The following is a 19615-nucleotide window of genomic DNA, read 5'->3' as shown; positions in this document are numbered from 1 at the left end:
ATCTCCTTCACAAAGTGCCTCCTCCTCAGCCTGCTCTGCCTACAGACAGCAGCAGCAGCACCTTGGCTTGCAGCATCTGTTTGTCTGAGCTGCCCTTCAGACCCTGCTGCCAGGGAGATGCCCCTGGGCAGTGCCCTGTGCTGGGAGGAGTCTGCAGGGCAGAGCTGAGCCCCCAGGGCTGGGCTGGGCTCTGACAGCACTGGCAGGGACAGAGCTTGGATAGAGACAAACTGCTCGCATAGTAGGCACAATTCCAGGCAGCAGAGAGCCAGACCAGCTTTGCGTTTCTCTCTTTGTCCAGTAACACAGAGCAGACGAAAAAAAATAATAAAAGAGAGAAGAGTGTAGGGAAATTTATTTTTAAAACTGGATCATTCAAAAAGTCATATTTATTTTCAAGCACATCAGTTTTAACTCTGATCACTCTGAAATAGAGGGAGGTGAAATGAACAATGGGCAGCTCTGTAGGACCAGCAGGTGTGACTGCTCTCTGTCACAGGGAGCCCTCTTTTCCCTCTGGACTTCCCCATTGTTCAGGCTGAAAGCAATTTTGAAGATGAGGCAGTGAATAAGCAGAACCAACCTGAACTCAAAAAAGGTTAGCAATGTTCCATAACAGGAAGAGAAGTAATTCTGAGAGGATTCAAAAAAATGCTATAGGATTGACTCAAAGAGGTTGTTCCCAGCTTCTCAATGTCTTCTTTCAACAGCCCAGTATAGCCAGAGATAGCAAATGTCCAACAGCAGCTCCATCAGGCACTTACTCCTGCTGGCATTGGCAGACACACGGCAGCTGCAGCTCCTGAACTTCTGCCTCTTCCTGGGCATCTCCCTGGCTGCCCTCCTGGCCAACGGCCTCATCATCAGCGCCGTAGCCTGCGGCCACCACCTGCACGCCCCCATGTTCTTCTTCCTGCTCAACCTGGCCCTCACTAACCTGGGCTCCATCTGCACCACTGTCCCCAAAGCCATGCACAATTCCCTCTGGGACACCAGGAGCATCTCCTACTCAGCATGTGCTGCTCAGGTGTTTTTCTTTCTATTCTTCATGTCAGCAGAGTATTTCCTCCTGACCATCATGTGCTACAACCGCTACGTGTCCATCTGCAGACCCCTGCACTACGAGACCCTCCTGGGCAGCAGAGCTTGTGCCCACATGGCAGCAGCTGCCTGGGCCAGTGCCTTTCTCAATGCTCTGCTGCACACAGCCAATACATTTTCCCTGCCCCTGTGCCAGGGCAGTGCCCTGGGCCAGTTCTTCTGTGAAATCCCTCAGATCCTCAAACTCTCCTGCTCACACTCCTACCTCAGGGAACTTGGGCTTATTGCTGTTAGCAGCTGTTTGGTATTTGGTTGTTTTGTGTTCACTGTTTTCTCCTATGTGCAGATCTTCAGGGCTGTGCTGAGGATCCCCTCTGAGCAGGGAAGGCACAAAGCCTTTTCCACCTGCCTCCCTCACCTGGCTGTGGTCTCCTTGTTCCTCAGTACTGGCATATTTGCCTACCTGAAACCTTCCTCCATCTCCTCCCCATCCCTGGATCTGTCCCTGTCAGTTCTGTACTCAGTGGTGCCTCCAGCCCTGAACCCCCTCATCTACAGCCTGAGGAACCAGGAGCTCAAGGCTGCAGTGTGGACACTGATGACTGGATGGTTTCAGAAACATTAAACCTTGCCAATTTCTGCATGTTGCAAGTTTCTCCTAGTCACAAGTAATATGAGTTATTGTTGAGAATTCTTTTTTTATTTCTTCATTGTGGGAAGATTTCTCCTTTGTTTTAGTCTAATAATTTATGGACAAAATCATGCCTGTTTGTGATATTTTTTCTCTCTCCACCGTTGCTGTGGCCCCAGACTCTGTCAATGAGGGGCTGTGTTTTCTGTAGCTTTAAATGAACTAAAGGATCTCCCAACCAATTTTTTACTGGAGATCTCCTTTCTCTGCAACTTTCTTCTGCTCCCTTCCCTTAAGCTGCAGCAGCAATATCTGTGTGGAGAGGTGGGGTCAGGTCAGGGGTGGCACAACAGCTTGGCTGCTGCTGGTCACACCATTCCTGATCCAGGCCAGGGGCCACTGGCCTTCCTGGCCACCTGGTCACACTGCTGCTCATGTCCACCCTGCTGTCCATCACTGCCCCCAGGTCCCTTTCTGCATGGCCCCTGTCCAGCCACTCTGTCCCCAGCCTGGAGTACTGCAGGGGTTGTTGTGAGCCAAGTGCAGGACCCGGCTCTTGGTCTTGTTAAACCTCACCTTGTTGGATTTGGGCCCTGGATCCAGCCTGTCCAGGTCCCTCTGCAGAGCCCTCCTACCCTCCAGGAGATCCACACTCACACCCAGCTTGGTGCCTTCTGCACATTTGCTGATGGTGGACTCAATGCCCTTCTCCAGATCATCAATAAAGATCTTAAACAGGACTGGGCCCAAACTGATCCTGGGGGGACACCCCTGCAAACATGCTGGATGTGGAACTATTCCCCACAAATCTCTGGGTCCTCATGTCCAGTCATTTCTTATTCCAGGTAAGGATAGTGAGGGGACATCACACAGGACATGTAGAAATCCTTTGTTCCCATGGGCTCAGACAGGTTCTGAGATGCTGCCCTGTCTCTGTCCTTTGGGGTTTCCAAATTCAGACCAAATCAAGGCTTGAACCACTTGGTCTGACCCAGTTCCTCACAGCTTGGGCTGCAGACTTGCTGAGGTCCCTTCCAACCTCAGCTCCCTGATGGTCCTGGGACAATGCTGCTCCTGATTTTGGAATGGGCCAGAGCAGATGTTTATGGGACAGGAGCCCTCTGGGGGTGTTGGGCACCTGATGTTTGCAAGGTGCAAGAGCACATCTCATTAGCTTGGTTACTTGAGTACTTGAAGAAATGTCCAAGTTTTCCCACCAGGAGAGAACAGAAATTTCCTGGAAGTGTACTGATGGCAGGAGAAGAAATCCTGCTCTTCCCCTCTACCTGTGTAACCACTGTACTGTTTATTATTTCATGTCCCTCTCCATTTGGGTGTTTCCATCTCTCCTGTTTAAATGGCCATGTCTAAGGACATCTCCTCACTAGACCAGATGGTTCTACGGCCTTCCCATTCCTCCCAGATTTCCTCCTCCACTTGTTCTCTGGTCATTCCACATTAGTCAGTATCTTAATTGAGCTTACATCTATCATAGAATCACCCTTTCTAATGACTTTATCTCAAACTGTTCCTGTATTTCCCTTGGAAATGACAAATGCCACACCTTCAGCCCATGGGGGAGAAAAGGGCTCGGAATTGCCCACCCCGGCACAGAAACCCTGTTCCCAGGGTGCTTCAGACACAGAGTTCTTACAGAGGACTCCAGAAAGCTGAGAATCAGCCCTGCCTTCTCCATGTTCTGTGTCCTAAAGCTGCCTGAGAGTAGAAATTGAGACTCGGCTCCAGCAGCACAATCCCTGCTGGTCCAGGAAAGTCTTTGTGTGCTGAGCCTTTGCTCCAGCCAAGAAAAGCTCCCGCCACAGGGTCACCTTTCCTGCTCAGCCTGACCCCTCAAGTACCCCAGCAGCAGGAAATGGAGGGATGTGGGCAGCACCAATGCTGGCAAATACCAGACTTGGGCTCTGCCATGGCCAGCAATCTGCTGCATCTGGAGTCCTGGCATCCACAAATTACCAGAGCTGGGCAGTGCTGGTGCCCAGAAATTGCCAGATTTTGGCTGTTTGGGCATGCAAAGTGCTAGACATGGGGTGTGCTGGCGCTGGGAAATTTCAGGATCTGGGCAGTGGAGGAGCCAGAAGACATCACATTTCAGGCTCCGGCTGCTGGTAAGGATCAGATCCAGGATTCTGGGATCAGGATCGCCCCTTCCCTTCCCTTCCCTATCAAATGACCCTCCATCACTTACCAGGCTCCCCGGGAATGCTCACAGCTGCCAAGCTGCCACAGCTCCAGGAGCCTTTGGACACCTCTCCCAGGGATGCACAGCCTTGCCTTGTTGGGCTGTGTGTGCAGGGCTGGGGTCTGGACTCCAGAACCCCGCTGGGTCCTTCCCAGATCAGCCACTCTTTCCATCCTCACACTTTTACTCAGCCTTTGTGTCCCCAGGAGGCACTGGGAGAGCTCTTGGGGCCAGGCCAGGAGCAGGGCAGCCCCAACTTTCCCCTCTCTGGGACACTGCAGCTGTGGCAGCCCCAGCATTCCCCTGGCTGTGACACCACAGGCATGGCAGCCCCAACATTCCATCCCTGGAGACACTCCATGGCAAGCTTGCTGTCAACACAACTGACTGGCCACTGAGCACCCCCAGCCTGGCCTGATGTGGATTCCTCTGCACGCAGCTCAGGCAAGGTCCCTTTGGAGAACTTCACTGTGCCACAGACAAGTGCCCCCAGGTCCCTTTCTGCGTGGCCCCTGTCCAGCCACTCTGTCCCCAGCCTGGAGCACTGCAGGGGTTGTTGTGGTCAAGGTGCAGGGCTCTGCACTTGGTCTTGTTAAACCTCACCTTAGTGAATTTGGGCCCTGGATCCAGCCTGTCCAGGTCCCTCTGCAGAGCTCTCCTACCCTCCAGCACATCCACACTCACACCCAACTTGGTGCCATCTGCACATTTGCTGATGGTGGACTCAGTGCCCTCATCCAGATCATCAATGCACATATTGAAATCCACGCTGCCTGGCTCTGATCCCTCAGCCATCCTGGAGGTGCCCTGTGATGGCACTCAAGGTGATCTGTTCCATTACCTCACCAGGCACCCAGCTCAGGCTGACAGGCCAGGAGTTCCCCAGATCCTCTGTCCAGCCCTTCCTGGGGACGGGGTCACCTTGGCACCTCCAGTCCTCTGGGACCTCCCTGCTGAGTCAGGACTGATGAGAAATGATGGAGAGCAGCTTGCGGAACTCATCCACCAGCTGCCTTATCCCCCTAGGACTGATTACATCTGCTCCCAGAGACACCTGTGAGCATCTGAGTGGCTCAGCAGGTCCCCAGCTGCTTCCTCCTGGATTACAGGAGTCTGTTCTGCTCCCTGTCCCCATCCACCAGCTCAGGGGAACACTGGTCCTGAAAACAACCTGTCTTATTGTTGAAAACTGAGGCAACAAAGGTGTTAAGTCCCTCAAACCCTTCCTCATCTTCAGTTAGTATATTCACCACTGCAGCCAATAAAGTGATAAGGTTCTCCTTATCCCTGCTTTTGCTGTTAATGTATGCATAAAAATATTTTACATTATTTTTCACTGAAGCGGCCAAGTTAAGCTCTAATAGAGCTTTCACCTCTCTGCTTTTCTTTCTGCATGATCTAAAGACATCTTTAAACACCTTTTTCTTCCCCTGAGTTCCTGGAAAAAGCTCCATGCCCAGCCAGGCCAGTCATTTTCCTCACTAGCCCACATTTTGGAGCACAGGGACAGTGTGCTCCTGCTCCTTCAATATTTCTTTCTTGAATTGTGTCCATCTTTCCTGGACCCCTTCGTTCTTAAGAACTGTTCCCTTTAAAAAATCAGTACTTGATTTATTACTGCCCAAATCTGCATCCTGAAGAGCCTAAAGACTGCTCTCCATAATTCCAGTATAAAAGTTTTGTTGATGCCCCTCTTTCTTTAACAGAGTATTTAAAAACTCCATAATTTCATGGTCCCTGTACCCCAAACAGACTCTAACCACCACATCACATAACCTCCCACCAGCCCTTCTCTCTTTGTGAACAGCAGCAGACAGAACTTTCCTTGGCAGTGGGAAGAGAAGGAATCCTCCCCAAAGTGCAGCCTGGAAGGTTCAGCCTGGAGGTGAGGGAACACAAAAGTCCCTCCCAGGGCACAATGTTGGTGGCCGAGGTGTCCCAGCGTGAGGCTGGGCCATGGCACAGCTCTGTGTGCCAGGAGCCGGCAGCGCCGGGTGCAGGGAGCCCAGGGAGGGCACAGAAATGCTGGGCTGAGAAATGCTGGGGGGGACAGTGAGATGGGCAAGTGCAGCCGGCCAGGGCAGAGGAGCAGCACGCACAGGGGGCACAGGCTGCAGGAGAGATGGCCGAGGGCTGGGCAGGGCTGGCAGGGCCAGAGGCACCCAGGCCTTTGTCCCCTGGGCTCCAGCAGGGCCTCTGCAGGTCCCACAGAAGGAACTTTCCTCGCAGGGGCCGCACTTTGCTTCTGCCTCAGCTCTCCCTGAGGAGGCTGGCAGGGCTTGCAGGCTGATGCCATTTGTCCTTGCTGCCCCTGCCATCCCACTGCCCCAGCAACAGCCCTGAGCCACCCGTGAGGGACAGGCCCTGCTGTCCCAGGCCTGGGCTCAGCCTTGGCCTTTCTGCTTCCTCCAGCCAGCCCAGGCCTTGCTCAGCATTGCAGTTCCCTGCTCACAGCCTTTGGCTCCTGCAGTCCTGCCCTCAAGGATCTGCTCTCCCCAGGCCCTGGGGAGCCTTGGGCACTCCCTGCCCTCACTCATGGGGGCCACTGATGCTCCAAGGCACTTGCAGTTTTGCTGCTGACTCCTGCAGCAGCTTCTTCAACCTTCTCTCAGTGCCTCAGGCTCCTGGACCCAGCCCCAAATCCACCCTGGGGATCATTAAAATACAGAAAGACCTTGGGAGCTCTTTGTCTTCCTTCCATTGTCTTCAAGTCTCCAGGGCTTGTGCAGCTGCTTGGAGTCAGTTTGGAGTTCTGTTAAGGAGGGGTATTTCAAAGTGCACCTCATGATTTTTGGTTTTAATCAAGGGCATAATATTTTCATTTTTCAGTTCATTGCAGAGGAGATAGAAAAATGATAGATCATTCTCCCAGTGATCTTGATGCTGAATGTCTCCTTAGGAGGTCTGGGCACAGAGAAGAATGACCCCTTTCAGAGCTGACCCTGTTTGGACAACCTGCTCCCCATCTCCAACGTCACCATGTCTGACAAAGCACATCTGGGAGTGACATCCTGAAAGAGGAAAAATTCCCTATAAATTTATTCTTATAATTACACTTTAATAAATAATAAAATTATAAATCTATTTTTCTTTACAAAAGGAATTTTTTAATTTAATAAATTAAAAATAAATTTATGAAATAAATTTATTTTTCTATTTCTAAAAATAAATATTATTTTTATTAACTATTTTTTTGTATTTATATTAAAATATATCCATTTTTAGCAACCAGAAAAATTACTGGTTATTGGTTCTAAGTAACACAATTTCGTTAATTATTGGCTCTTGATTTCTCCCTCTTTATGCTAATTCGTCTTTTTTCAGTCCTTTAGTAATCCTTGCCATAATTTTCTCAGTCAGGGTAAAAGGGGCCACTCTGGGGTCCATGGAGACATTTCTGGGATACATTTGGGGCAGACTGGGGTCTGGGGAGGGAATTTCGAGAGAACTCGAGAGTGTGGAGGACACTTCAGGGAGCCGGGTGGGCACTGGGCAGGGCACTGAGGGATTCTGACGGACACCTCGGCGTCCGGGGGAGCTCTTGGGGGTCCAGGGGGAAAACTTGGAGGTCAGGGAGGGGAATGTGGAGCCCTTCGGGGTCCGGGCGGGCACTTGGGGGGGCTCGAACGGTGCTCTCTGGGGCGCGGGGGATGATGGGAGTTGTAGGCGCGGGTAGAATACTGTTCAAGAAAGCCGCGGAGCATCACGGGAGTTGAAGGCGCAGCTGCAATGTCTCCCGGTCGTGCGCGGTGCATGACGGGAGATGAAGTCACGGCTGGAATAGCACTCCACGGGCACCGCGTAGCATGATGGGAACTGTAGTCCCGGAAGTGGCTGGGACGAGGTGTGTGGGGTCCGGGAAGGCACCTGGGGGACAGTTTTGAGTCCGAGCCGTGACCTGAGGTGCTCAGGGCGGAACGTGTACGGTTCGGGACCATTTGGGGGGAGCTTGGGGAGCTCTAACCGGGTTCCTTGGACCGCGATGCACGACAGGAGTTTTTGGTGCCTGTAATAAAAACAACATAAGAACTGTTCATTAAAATAAAAGGACTATCAGGAGTTCAATAAAATAACAGGAAATAGAACCGGATTTGGGAGAGCAGAAGTCATGCACCCGTAGCCCACAAGAATGTCTTGATACAATTAGTTTTAGCTGAGCTAGTTAACCATACTTAAGTATCCATTGTTCAATGTGTAAAAAGGATCTACTGATTAGGCAGAGGTTCATCGGTCAAGATACGGCTGCAAGGAAGAGGAGTCTTCTTCATTGCAACGACCACCGGAGGGCAAAGTACGACCCCTATCAACAGGCAGTGCCAGCGCAGACACGGTTACAAAAGGGACACGTACACCAGAAACAAGGGGTATAAAACCCAAAGGACTGAGAGAGGAAAGTGCGCGCCGTTGGTGGAGTGCTAACTCCCGGCCGCCCAGCGCTGCTTTTGCTTGTTACCGCTTGCTTAATAAATTCCACTGGTTGATGGACAATTGGCTCTGAGTCAGTGTGTGTGACGAACATTTGTAACAGTGCTGAACTTTGTTATGAAGGTCTGTGAGGCCGCAGCAGCTGAACTGAATTCCCAGAAGTGGTTGTAACGGGAATGTATGGGGTTGGGAGCGTTCAGGGGATCCAAGGATGCTTTTGAGGGGTGCCGAGTGGGTACTGAGGGGGCACTTCGGGATCGTGGAATGTCTGGGGGACGCTTATGGGACATATGGGGGGTGGATACCGGGGGGGGGGTTGTGGAGCGCGGGGCATGATGGGCGTTGTAGTCCCAGCTCTAATGGGTCTCAATCGAGCCGTGGTGCATGATAGGAGTTTTAGGCAATTAGGAAAGATGGCGCTGTTACCAGGCACCGCCCCCAGTCCCCGATCCCCGGCACTGATTGGCTGTGGGCAACGATGGGCGGAGGCGGGAGCAGCCCATTGAAAGCCTCCGGGCCCTCCCAATACACCTGAGTTCATTCCTATTCCTTTCCAGTTCTCCCCAGCGTCATTCACAGCACGCCCCACTGTTGCACAGTCATTCCGATGTTGTTCCCAGTTTTTCCCAGTATCCCCCAGTATCGCTCACAGTATCACCAGTTTGCCCCAGGATTACTCAGTATCACTCCCAGTATGTCCCAGTGGGTCTCTGTGTACCCCCACAGTCCATCCCAGTCCCCCCGGATTCCCCCCCAGCATTGCTCGTGTTCCCAGTATGTCCCTGTCCTCCCAGTGTCATTCCCAGTATGTCCCAGTGTCTCCCACAGCATTCCCAGTATTCCCCAGTATGTCCCAGTCCTCCCCAATGATTCCAAGGAAAATTGAACTTGTCATGGTTGCCGTGGCACCCAAACCCAGCAGTGGGGTCAGTGCAGTGTCCATGGCCACAGCCCCTGGCAGTGCCCAGTGCAAGTTGGGATGATGATCCACCCTTACAGCTGGCCCAGGGCAGCTCTGCAGTGGTTTTGGTGGGGCCTTGGGCTGGCACACACCTGAGGAGTGTGCCTGTTTGCCGTGGGGAAATTTAGGAGTTTTCGATTGCTTCAAAAAAAAAAAGGGAAAACCCCTCTTTGCCAGACCTCCTGAGGAGTGACTCTGGATCAGTATCAGTCACTGAATGCTGCAATCACCTCTGCTCTATAGAGAACAGTAAAAAAAGACACCATTTAAAATAGGAATGTTCATTTCTTAGAAGTTGTTGCTGTAATATTTCTCCATAAGTGGAGTTGAAGCTTTCCTCATGAATTGCAGCAGACCAGAGCGAAATCAAGGCACAGCCATGGTTTGATAGGAAACCTCTCAAGAACTCCAGAATTGAAATCCAAAGTTTCTTTCACTTTTAATGGGTCCCACTGAGGGACACAACTGAGAAAGTGTGCCCAGGTTCAGTCAGAGCAGGAAATTGGAGGCAGAGATGACAGCAGGGGACAAAGAGAAGCCAAGTCTTGGTGGCCTGGGGCACAGCAGGGTCTGTGCCACCAAGGGCTGTGAGGAAACACCTTGTCCTGAGCCACTGGGGCCTCCTGGCACAGCCCCAGCAAGGCTGGGCACTGTCAGCCCTTGTCCTGCCCTCAGCATCCCCCCACATGCCAGTGGCCTCAGGGATCTGCTGGGACCAGTCCCTGGGGAGCCTTGGTCAGGAATGGCCCTGGGGGCTCCTTCAAGCTCCCAGGGACTGCAGGTTTTTCAGAGGACTTTGGGTTTTGCTTTTGCCTTGGAGTCTCTGAGAGCTTTGTGCAATCATGGCCTCCAATTATCTGCTTTAATTAGTCTCTTGAGAAGATTCCTCAATAACAAAACTCAGTGGGGCTAATTGGATCTTTAAGATATTTCAGTTTTTTGAGGTACTTTCCTTTGTCCTTTCTTCTCTAAGTCTGGGAGGTTTTTGGAGAATCATGGCCTCCACTTGTCTCCTCCAAGGAGTCCATGAGGATCCTGTGTTGGGGATGGACCTCAGTGGAACCCATTAATTCTTTGAGACACTTTGGGTTTTTCTTCTGACTCTGACTCTTGGAAAGGTTACTGCAATCTCCTCTCAGGCCCTGAGGTTCAAGGGCTCAGCACCAAATGCACAACGGGGCTCATTGGGATAAAGCAAGTCCTGACAAACCACAGCTCTGCCTTGATTTCCCTCTGGTCTGGTGCAGTTCATCAGGAAGGTTTTCAAATCCACTTATGGAGAAATATTTCAGAGAGCTTCTAAGAAATATCCATTCCTATTTTGAATGAATGGTTTTTAATACTGCTCTGTTTAGAACAGAGTTGACTGCAGCACTCAGTGACTGATGTTGATTCAGGGTCTCTCCTCAGAAGGTCTGGCCTGCTCAGAGAAGCTATGCCTTGGGGTCTGACCCAGTGTGGACAACCTTGCTCCACATTCCCTAACCCCATCCTGTCTGTCCTCCCTCATCTGGCACCTGCTTTGCTTGGAGAACTGGATGCACTCAGACAGAGATATGTTTTTCCTTTACTTTTTTAAGAAGAATCTAGAATTCCTAACTTTCACCATCGAAAACAGACACACTCCTCAGGTGTGTGCCAGCCCAAGGTGCCACCAAGGAGGTTCCCCTTCCCCAAGGCAGAACCCTGGAAAGAATGTTTGAGACATTTGGACTCCTTGGTTCCCTGAGGCCTTGCAGTATCACAAAGGTCCCTTGGTTCCATGAGGTTCATTGATGTCACCATGGTCTCTCTCCTTGGTTCCAGGAAGTTCATTGGTGTCACCATGGTCTCTCTCCTTGGTTCCAGGAGCCATCACAATGTCACAACTACCCCCTGGTTCCATGAGGTTTCTGCAGCAGGACTTCCCCTGTGGCACAGCAGAGCTCATCTCTTCTGTCCATCAGCTGGGCCATCACTCAGGGCATTTCCCCCCTCTCAGGAATTGCTGAGATAACCCAGGTTGGACATCTGTGCTGTGCTGAGTTATCTCTGGTGCCAGGGAGGTGGAATTCCCAGCTGACCATAAGCATCCTCCCTTGAGAGCAGACTGAAGGGAGGGAGATAAGCCTTGAATTTCTGAGTGACACACACTTCACTTTACAAACTCTAAAATATATGCTAAAGTTCCACCATACAAAACTCTTCTGCATAGTCCCTGGAAACAGTCAGGGCTTCACTCCCAAGTCTGGATGAATCTTTGTGGTTCCATTTCTGGAAGCTGAGTGAAAGGGCTCCATGTGTACTCCCTCATCAATTCAGTATAAGTTACACTGACTCCTGATCTCTGCTATTTCTTCACTAGCTGTAAGATAGGTAACTTTATTGTGCACTGGGTTTGTATCTACCTGTACTTCTTCTGTTTATCCTGTGCAGTAAGTAGTCCATTTAAAGTCTCTTGTCTGTTAATCTTGAGTCCATTCAGTAAATAATTCATTTTATAATAGACCTGAATTTGCATTCTAAAGAACTTGTGGGCAAGATCGATTTGGGATTCAGGTATCCTGAAACAGAGCTACTGGTAGAAACCTGAGCATAGGACAGGACTTGTCTAAGCTTTCATTGACTTTGTAACACATTTTATTTAAAAACACTGAGCAAGAGTGTATTTTTTCACATTTATTCTTTTCCTGTTTATAGATTGGTCTCAGCAGTCTCCAGTTGATTTTGATCCCCAGCACCTCCTCATGCACTCTGAACACATATGAAAATCAAGACCCTTTATGGCTGACAATCAATCACACTCTGTCCCTACCCCCATGCCACCATTTCCCTTATCCATCCCCTGGCACTCAGAGCAGCCTTGTGCAAATCTGAGCTTCCTCCACTCCAGGCTGTGCCTGCAGCTTCCAGCTCCTTGGCACCAACTCCCACCTGCTTCCCTTGGAGAAGGAGCTGCCCCAGACACAGAGGGATGTTCATTTCTGGTCAGCAAACAGAAGCAAAGGCAGGACCAGCTCCATGGAAAACACAAGTGCAGCCCAAGGAGTGCTGGGCAATGGAGCCACATGCAGGGGTGTCCCCAGGGCTCAGGACTGGGGCCAGGGCAGTTCAATGTGTTCCTTGCTGATCTGGACCAGGCCATGGAGGGCACCCTGAGTCAGTGTCCAGGGGAGCCCAAGCTGGCTGGGAGTGTGGCTGTGCTGCAGGGCAGCAAGCTCTGCACAGGGATCTGGCCAGGCTGGAGCCATGGGCCCAGGACAATTGGATGAGGTTCACCAAGGCCAAGGGCCAGCTCCTGCCCTGGGCTCACAACCACCCCAAATCCCTGGCTGTGCCCTGCCCCTGATCCCCACAACCTGTCCTGTTTCCTTCATCCCTGCATTGCCAGGGACTTTGTGGGACAAGGGAGCTCTGCTGTGGCTATGGAGGGAGGTGCAAGAGCCACCACTGCAGTGGGCATCACAACTCGTCAGGTTTGTGTCCTTTGGAGGTCAGGAACTGCTGAGACTCAGAGGCACAGACAGTTTCTCTTCATTGCCAATATAAAATAATGTACAAATGATATAATTTAATAAATATCAAAATTCTTCCCTCAGCTCTGTGCAATGTCAGAGCAGTATCTGATATGTCCACCATGCACAAGGGATTTCCATACAGGAACAGTTTTAGACAAAGACATTAGAAGGGGTGATTCTATGACAAATGAAAACATTACTAAGGCTGATGTGAAATTATTGGAAAACAACTGGAGAAGGAAATCTGGGAGAAATGGGAAGACCATAGAACCAGCTGCTGTAGTGAAGAGACATCCGTAGACACGGCCATTTAAACAGGAGAGTTGGAGACACCCAAATGAAGAGGGACATGAAATAATAGACAGCATAGTGGTAACACAGGCAGAGGGGAAGAGCAGGATTTCTTCTCCTGCCATCAGTACACATCCAGGAAATTTCTGTTCTCTCCTGGTGGGAAAACTTGGAGATTTCTTAAAGTACTCAAATGCCTCAACTAATGAGATGTGCTCATGCACCTTGCAAGCATCAAGTCACTTACAGCCCCAGAGGGCTCCTGTCCCATATATATCCTCTCCGGCCTATTACAGTATCAGGAGCAGCATCGTCCTGGGACCATCAGGGAGCTGATCTTGGATGGCACTTCAGCAAATCTGCAGACCAAATTGCCAGAAACTGGGTCAGACCAAGTGGTTCAAGGCTTGTTTTAGTCTTGATTGGAAAATCCCAAAGGACAGTGATGAGGCATGATTTCAGAACCTGACTGAACCCATGGGAACAAATAATTTCCACATGTGCTGTCTGATCTCCACTCTTTCCCCTTCCACCCATTGTGTTTTGTCTCCCCCCAGGCCCCCTGATGAAGAGCCTGGCTCTGTGTTCTCCATCAGCTCCTGGCTGGCACTGCCAGGCTGGGATGAGGAGCCCCTCAGCCTTCCCTGCTCCAGGCTGGGCAAGCCCAGTTCCCTCAGCCTCTCCTCACAGCCAAAGGGCTCCAGCCCCACCTTGGAGGCCCTTCCCTCACCCTGCTCCAGCTGCCAGACATCTTTCCTGCCCTGGGGAACCCAAACCAGGCCCCAGTGACCTGGATGATCAACATCCTTGATGTCCTGGTCACACAGCCCTGGCCCCTTGTCTTTGTGTCAGGCTCTGGGGGTTGATTTGTGGAACATCCTTAGGGGAGGCTGTGGCTCCAGGTGGACAGGGAGGATTCCAGGGGGACAGGGGACCCTGCTGGGCATGAACAGCTTTGGACTTCTGTGGGGAAACAGTGAGGGGGGGGCTCAAACCCAGTGACCTCACACAGCCCTGCTTGGATGTCCCACAGCCCTGATGTGATGTCACAGCCTTCTATGGGATGTCACAGCCTGCTCTGGGATGTTCCAGGCCACTCTGAGAGCCACAGCTTGTGTCATAGCCCACTTTGTGATGTCACACAGCTGCACTCTGATGTCCCAGCCCACTCCCTGATGTCATGGTCCATTCTGTGATGTAACTCTGCCACCCTCTACAGTGTCAGAGTCTTCCCTGTGATGTCATAACCTGCTCTGTAATGTCACAACTTACCCTGTGGTGACACATGTCACCCTGTGATATCACAGCTGGCTCTATGATGTCACACCACCACCCTGTGATGTCACATGATCCCCTCTATTATGCCATAGCGAGACAGAGAAATTAAGCATCAAGCACCAAGAAATGCTTTGTTTAAAGTGGGCTGACAGAACTGTATGGAATGCTCAAACATTTATTGTGCTTACAAGAACAGGGGAACAACAAGTTTACAAAATGAGATAAAGAGCTAGGATGTGCAAACAGGATGGAAGGACAAAGGTACCACAGGATACGGGGGATTATTCAGGACTCTGAACAAGGAAAACTGGTATAAAAATTTGGAAGATGACCAAAGGATTAAAACAAGAATGTGCATAGAGTCAAGGAGAAAAGTTTGACTGAGAGGGAGACTATTTACTTCATCCCAAAGACCCTCAGACGACCTCCAGAGCGACCAGCAAGGAGCAGTATGCAGTCACAAAGAGACGTGGAGCTAATTTTAATACAAAGCAGGGAGAAGTGGAGCTAGGAAATGAACATGTATTAGGTGCATTGTGCAATCCTAGTTTGTAGAGAATAAAAGGAGAGGTACAGGTCACTGAAGGTGTGCATGATTTTGGAGGAGCTATCCCCCATACACCTCAGCACTGAATAAATACATACCTATTCTTATAAATTATTTTGTTGGTTATAGAGAGTTTCTCCCTGCTTCATGTTGGCGAGCCAGCCAGGAGACATGTGTCTGGCTGTGAGAGCAGCCAAGGAGCAGATTCTCTGGTGCACCCCAGTATCTTCCCAGGAGGGACCCTGAACCTCAGTTTGATCACCACAGAGATGGACAACTGTTGCGAGGAGCGGCCAAAGTCAGACACGTAACACTCACAGAGTTATGGTGAATGCTCCACTTTATTATACAAGCTGTTGTCTTTTATAAAGTTCTGACATAAGTGCATGCGCTCATGCACCTAATACTAATATTTATTGGCTACAAGTAACTGTTCATGAGCCGTGACTACCCTACTAATTGGTTACAGCATTTTATGTTCATGTTCTACTTTCTCGCTCTTGTGATTAGCACATCATGACTTGCATTCTCACTCTTGCCACCTGTTTATCTCTTATTCTCAGTCCAAGGTCAGCATGCTTTTGCTAGCACTAAAATAGCCCAATTTATCCCAACACTGCAAAGCAAGCTCTCTGCGGCCTCACTGGCCCAAAACTCCTCCACAGACAACGACCTCCTGGCATTGCAGATGAAATGGTGTGTATGAAATATCAATAACAGGGCTGCTGGAAAGTTGTACAGAGACATCTGACGCACAGCAGTGTCATGGTGGGCTTGCAAGCAGCCAAACAAGGGGGCCAGAGACAGAGGGAGAGGAGTTTATCCCCAGCTGATTGTGCGGCTGACAGAGGGGTCTCACTGAGCTGATAGAGCAGCCCACTAGTGACTCTGGGTTGAGTCGAGTGAACTCGTGTTTTTTCTGCTGTTGTGTGTGACTGCTCAGTCTGGACACGTTGAGCTGTTGAGTGTGTCAGTGAGTGAATGAGTGGGTGAGATGTACCTCTGGTACAGAGCAAGTGTGCAGCTCTATCTGTGTTTTCAACCTGAGGTGACTGAGGAGGCTAAAGGAAAGCGAAGAGACCGGGGTCAGTGTGGGGTGAGTGCAAGTGTGGATGGAGGAGTGTTGTGCTTGAATGTGGAGTGGCTGGTGTCTGTTTTAACCATGGCTAGACCTAGACAAACAGAAGGAATCCCTCTCCCTCAGTGGTTTGGGCTGGATCGCTGGGAGTTCATAAATCCCGTGAATTATTGGATAGAAAGGGGAAATGATCAGGTTTATCTGGAAGGAATATGTAGAACTTGAGGAGGAAGAGTGGTACCTTTGGATTGGGAACAGCCTGCACATTAGGATCTGGTCATTGAAGAGAGAAGAAGTGCAATAGATTGTTCTGGCAGGTGTTAAGTGGCTTTTGGGCTTCTAGAGGTTGGCACACTGTGTGGTTACTGCTACAGTGTAGGACTTATGAAAAATGTTGGTATTGTTCCTCTGAGAAATGGCAAGCTCTATGCCCTCAGTGTAAATCAAGGCATCGCAATCAAGCTAATTTTGAACCTAGGATTCTAAAGTTGGTGTGTGGAAACTCACATTTAATACCTGCAACTTGGGCATGGGTGTGGGATGAAGACTGAGAAAGAGCTGTGAGAAATTGCGAAGAGAGATTTCGGTGGAAATGGGGCAGGACAAGAAGGCAATAATGGGAACTGGACAAAGAGATTTCTAAAGCCAGTCTGCTAGGCTGTATTATTGCACATTGGAAAGACGTTGCTGGACATGGGGGCACAGAATACAAGAGAGACCTTATTAGATTCTGCAAGGACAGGTGGCCTTTATATAAATTAGACGATGAAGAGAAGTGGCCACCCAGTAGAACTTTGGATTATAACACATTATTAAAGCTCATGCTGTTTCTTAGGAGGGAAGTGGACAGAGGTGTCATGTGCTGATATGTTTTTCTCCCTTCAAAATCACCCCAAATGGCAGAGGGAATGTGGGTTGTCAGGGCTCCATCTGACTCTCTGGTATTGGACCTAGAGAAGGAGAATAAGATTAAGAGAGAAAAGCTCAAGCAGTGTGGTTCAGCCTGCAGTCCACGGCAAAGATGTACAAAATTGGATAAGGTTTACCAGACTGTTGCCCAGGAACAAGATCTGGCTGATGATATTCTCAAGCCTCCCCACATAAGACAGGAAAGGGATGAGGATGAAAATCCCCTAAGATCAGACACCAGACTAGACAACAGACACACATATTACAGGCACCTCTGCGAGATGCAGTGGGATCAGATAAGGAATGGTATTGATTAAAGTTCCCTTCTCCACAATCGACCTGGAATCAGGGGAAAAGTTTGATAGAACTTACTTCAGTGATCCATTTAACATGGCTAAACATCTGTGATATATAATAAAGCAACATAATCCAGATTGGAGCAATATGCAGTTATTATTGGATGCACTGACCGAGACAGAGAAATAATTAATTATAAAAATGGCAGGGGATCTGGCAAAAGATTATTACAAAACCCAACAATTAGATGTGAAAAATTATTTTCCACTCCAAAATCCACAGTGGGACCCAAACAGATGAGCAAAATTGAGAAAGTTGGAAAGCTGTCGGGAGTGGATTGCAAAGGGAATTTAAAGGGCCATTCCCAAAACTATAAATTGGTCAGCTTTATATGCAATCAAGCAGGGACCCTCTGAGTCACCACTGGAATTCCTCCATTGATAAGGGATGCAATGTGCTGCCACTCATCACTGGACCCTGGGTCTGACATCAGGATACAGCAGCTGGTCAATTTATTCCTGGGGCAGTCTATGGGTGACATAAGACATAAACTTCAAAAGCTCCAGGGAGGGAGATGGGAGGAACTAAGAGACTCTGTGGATGAGGTGTGGAGAGTCTTTAGAAAGTGGGAATAAGGATATGAAGAAGGAATGAGTAAGTTTGTAGCTGTTGTAAGTGAGAGGGAGAGAGGAAGACGCAGACAGGGACCACCTAGACAAGGCCTGTCCTGGCTGGGCTGGGACCAGTGTGTGATCTGTAAGAAATATGGTCACTGGAAAAATCAATGTCCAAAACTAAGTTGGGGTGGCCTTCAGGAAAAGGGAGAACCATGAAAAGGGAAAAGTGATTGCACATGTGAAAGAAGGCTGAGGAGGACTGGTAGATGTCACCCCAGGAGATCCACTGGTTATAAAATTGAAGCTGCGGATAAAAGGGAAGGAGATGGAATTTCTGGTTGACACAGAGGCAACATATTAGGGTCTGAATAAAATTCTGGAACCTGTAGGGAAAGGATTATGTAACAGTAATAGGAGCAACTGGCCAACCTGAAAAAGCGTATTTTTGCAAACCATTGAAGTATAGGCTATGAAAGCAATGGGGCATTCATAAATTTCTATATCTGCCCAATTCCCTGCGACAGCTTTTGGGGAAAGACTTGTTAGAACAATTACAAGTAACCATTAAATTTAAAAATGAGATTATTCTGGAGGTAAATGATGAACAGTACATAGAGTACAATAAGATTAATGTTAACAGCTATTCAAATGGAGGGAGAAATTAGTGAAGAAATAATAAATTAAGTGTTCCCTGGAGTGTGGGCATCTAATGTAGCAGGGAGGGCGAAAAATGCAACTCCTCTAGTAATTAAAGTTAAGGAAGGAAAACAACCAGCAAGAATTAAGCAGTACCCCTTGAAAAGGGAGGACAGGTGAGGAATTAGCCCGATAGTTGAAAACATTTTGCAATTAGGGTTGTTAAAAAAGAATGTCAGTCTGAGTTCAACACTCCCATCTTACCGGTCAGAAAACCTGAAGGGACATACCTGACAGTACAGGATCTAAGAGCTGTGAACAAAATAACTGCAGATCTCTATCCTGTGGTAGCAAACCCATACACTTTTCTAACATGCTCAACACCAGAGCTGAATTGGTTAAACATTTTAGACTTGACAAGCCTCCTTTTGCCCCCCTCTCCATAAGGATAGACAGAAAATTTTTACATTTGAATGGAAAAACCCTAAAAATGGGCACAAATCCCAGATAACATGGACAGTTTTGCCTTAGGGATTTGAAAACTCTCCTACCTTGTTTAGGAAACAACTTGCTAAAGATCTGGAATCCTGGGAGCCTCCCCCAGAAGAAGGAAAGCCACTGGCAATAAATGGATGATCTCCTCATAGCCACCCAAATGAAAGAGGCATGTGTAGCCTGGACAATGAACCTCCTAAACTTTCTAGGACTTCAGGGATACAGGGTATCAAAGAAAAAGACCCAGGGAGTGAAGCAAAAGGTAATTTACCTGGGTTATGAAATTAGTGTGGGAACACAGGCTCTGGGGCAAGATCACAAGGGAGCAATCTGCCAAACCCTGAAACCTCAGAGAGTAAAGGAACTGTGGACATTGCTAGGAATGACGGGATGGTGCTGATAATGGATTTATAACTACGGCGTACTTGTGAAAGCTCTGTATGCGCTCATTATAAATGGGGACAGAGAACTCCAGTGGACAAAAGAGGCTACCCTGGCCTTTCACCAGCTGAAGAATGCTCTCATGTCAGCTCCAGCTCTCGGACTCCCAGATGTGAGTAAACCATTGTTTTTGTTTCTCCATGAGAAGCAGGGAATTGCCCTGGGGATACTGGCCCAGGAGCTGGGTCCGTACTGGAGAGCAGCTGCTCACTTCTCCAAGCAACTACACACAGCAGCCAAGGTATGGCCAGGCTAGCTCCGAGCCATTGCA

General features: G+C 49.3%; 1 protein-coding gene across 1 annotated transcript; it reads left to right on the top strand.

Moving 5' to 3' along the window:
* Positions 1-721: 721 nt before the first annotated feature.
* Positions 722-1666, top strand: LOC134052543 (olfactory receptor 14J1-like). The gene has a single exon (XM_062507053.1). It carries the CDS (start codon positions 734-736, stop codon positions 1664-1666), a length of 933 nt encoding a protein of 310 aa, XP_062363037.1. The 5' UTR covers positions 722-733.
* The last annotated feature ends 17949 nt before the right edge of the window (positions 1667-19615 follow it).

Source organism: Cinclus cinclus, chromosome 22 (genome assembly GCF_963662255.1).
Source record: "Cinclus cinclus chromosome 22, bCinCin1.1, whole genome shotgun sequence".
Taxonomy (NCBI): Eukaryota; Metazoa; Chordata; class Aves; order Passeriformes; family Cinclidae; genus Cinclus; species Cinclus cinclus.
The sequence above is the reverse complement of the archived record's forward strand: the minus strand, read 5'-3'. Positions and strand labels throughout refer to the sequence as shown.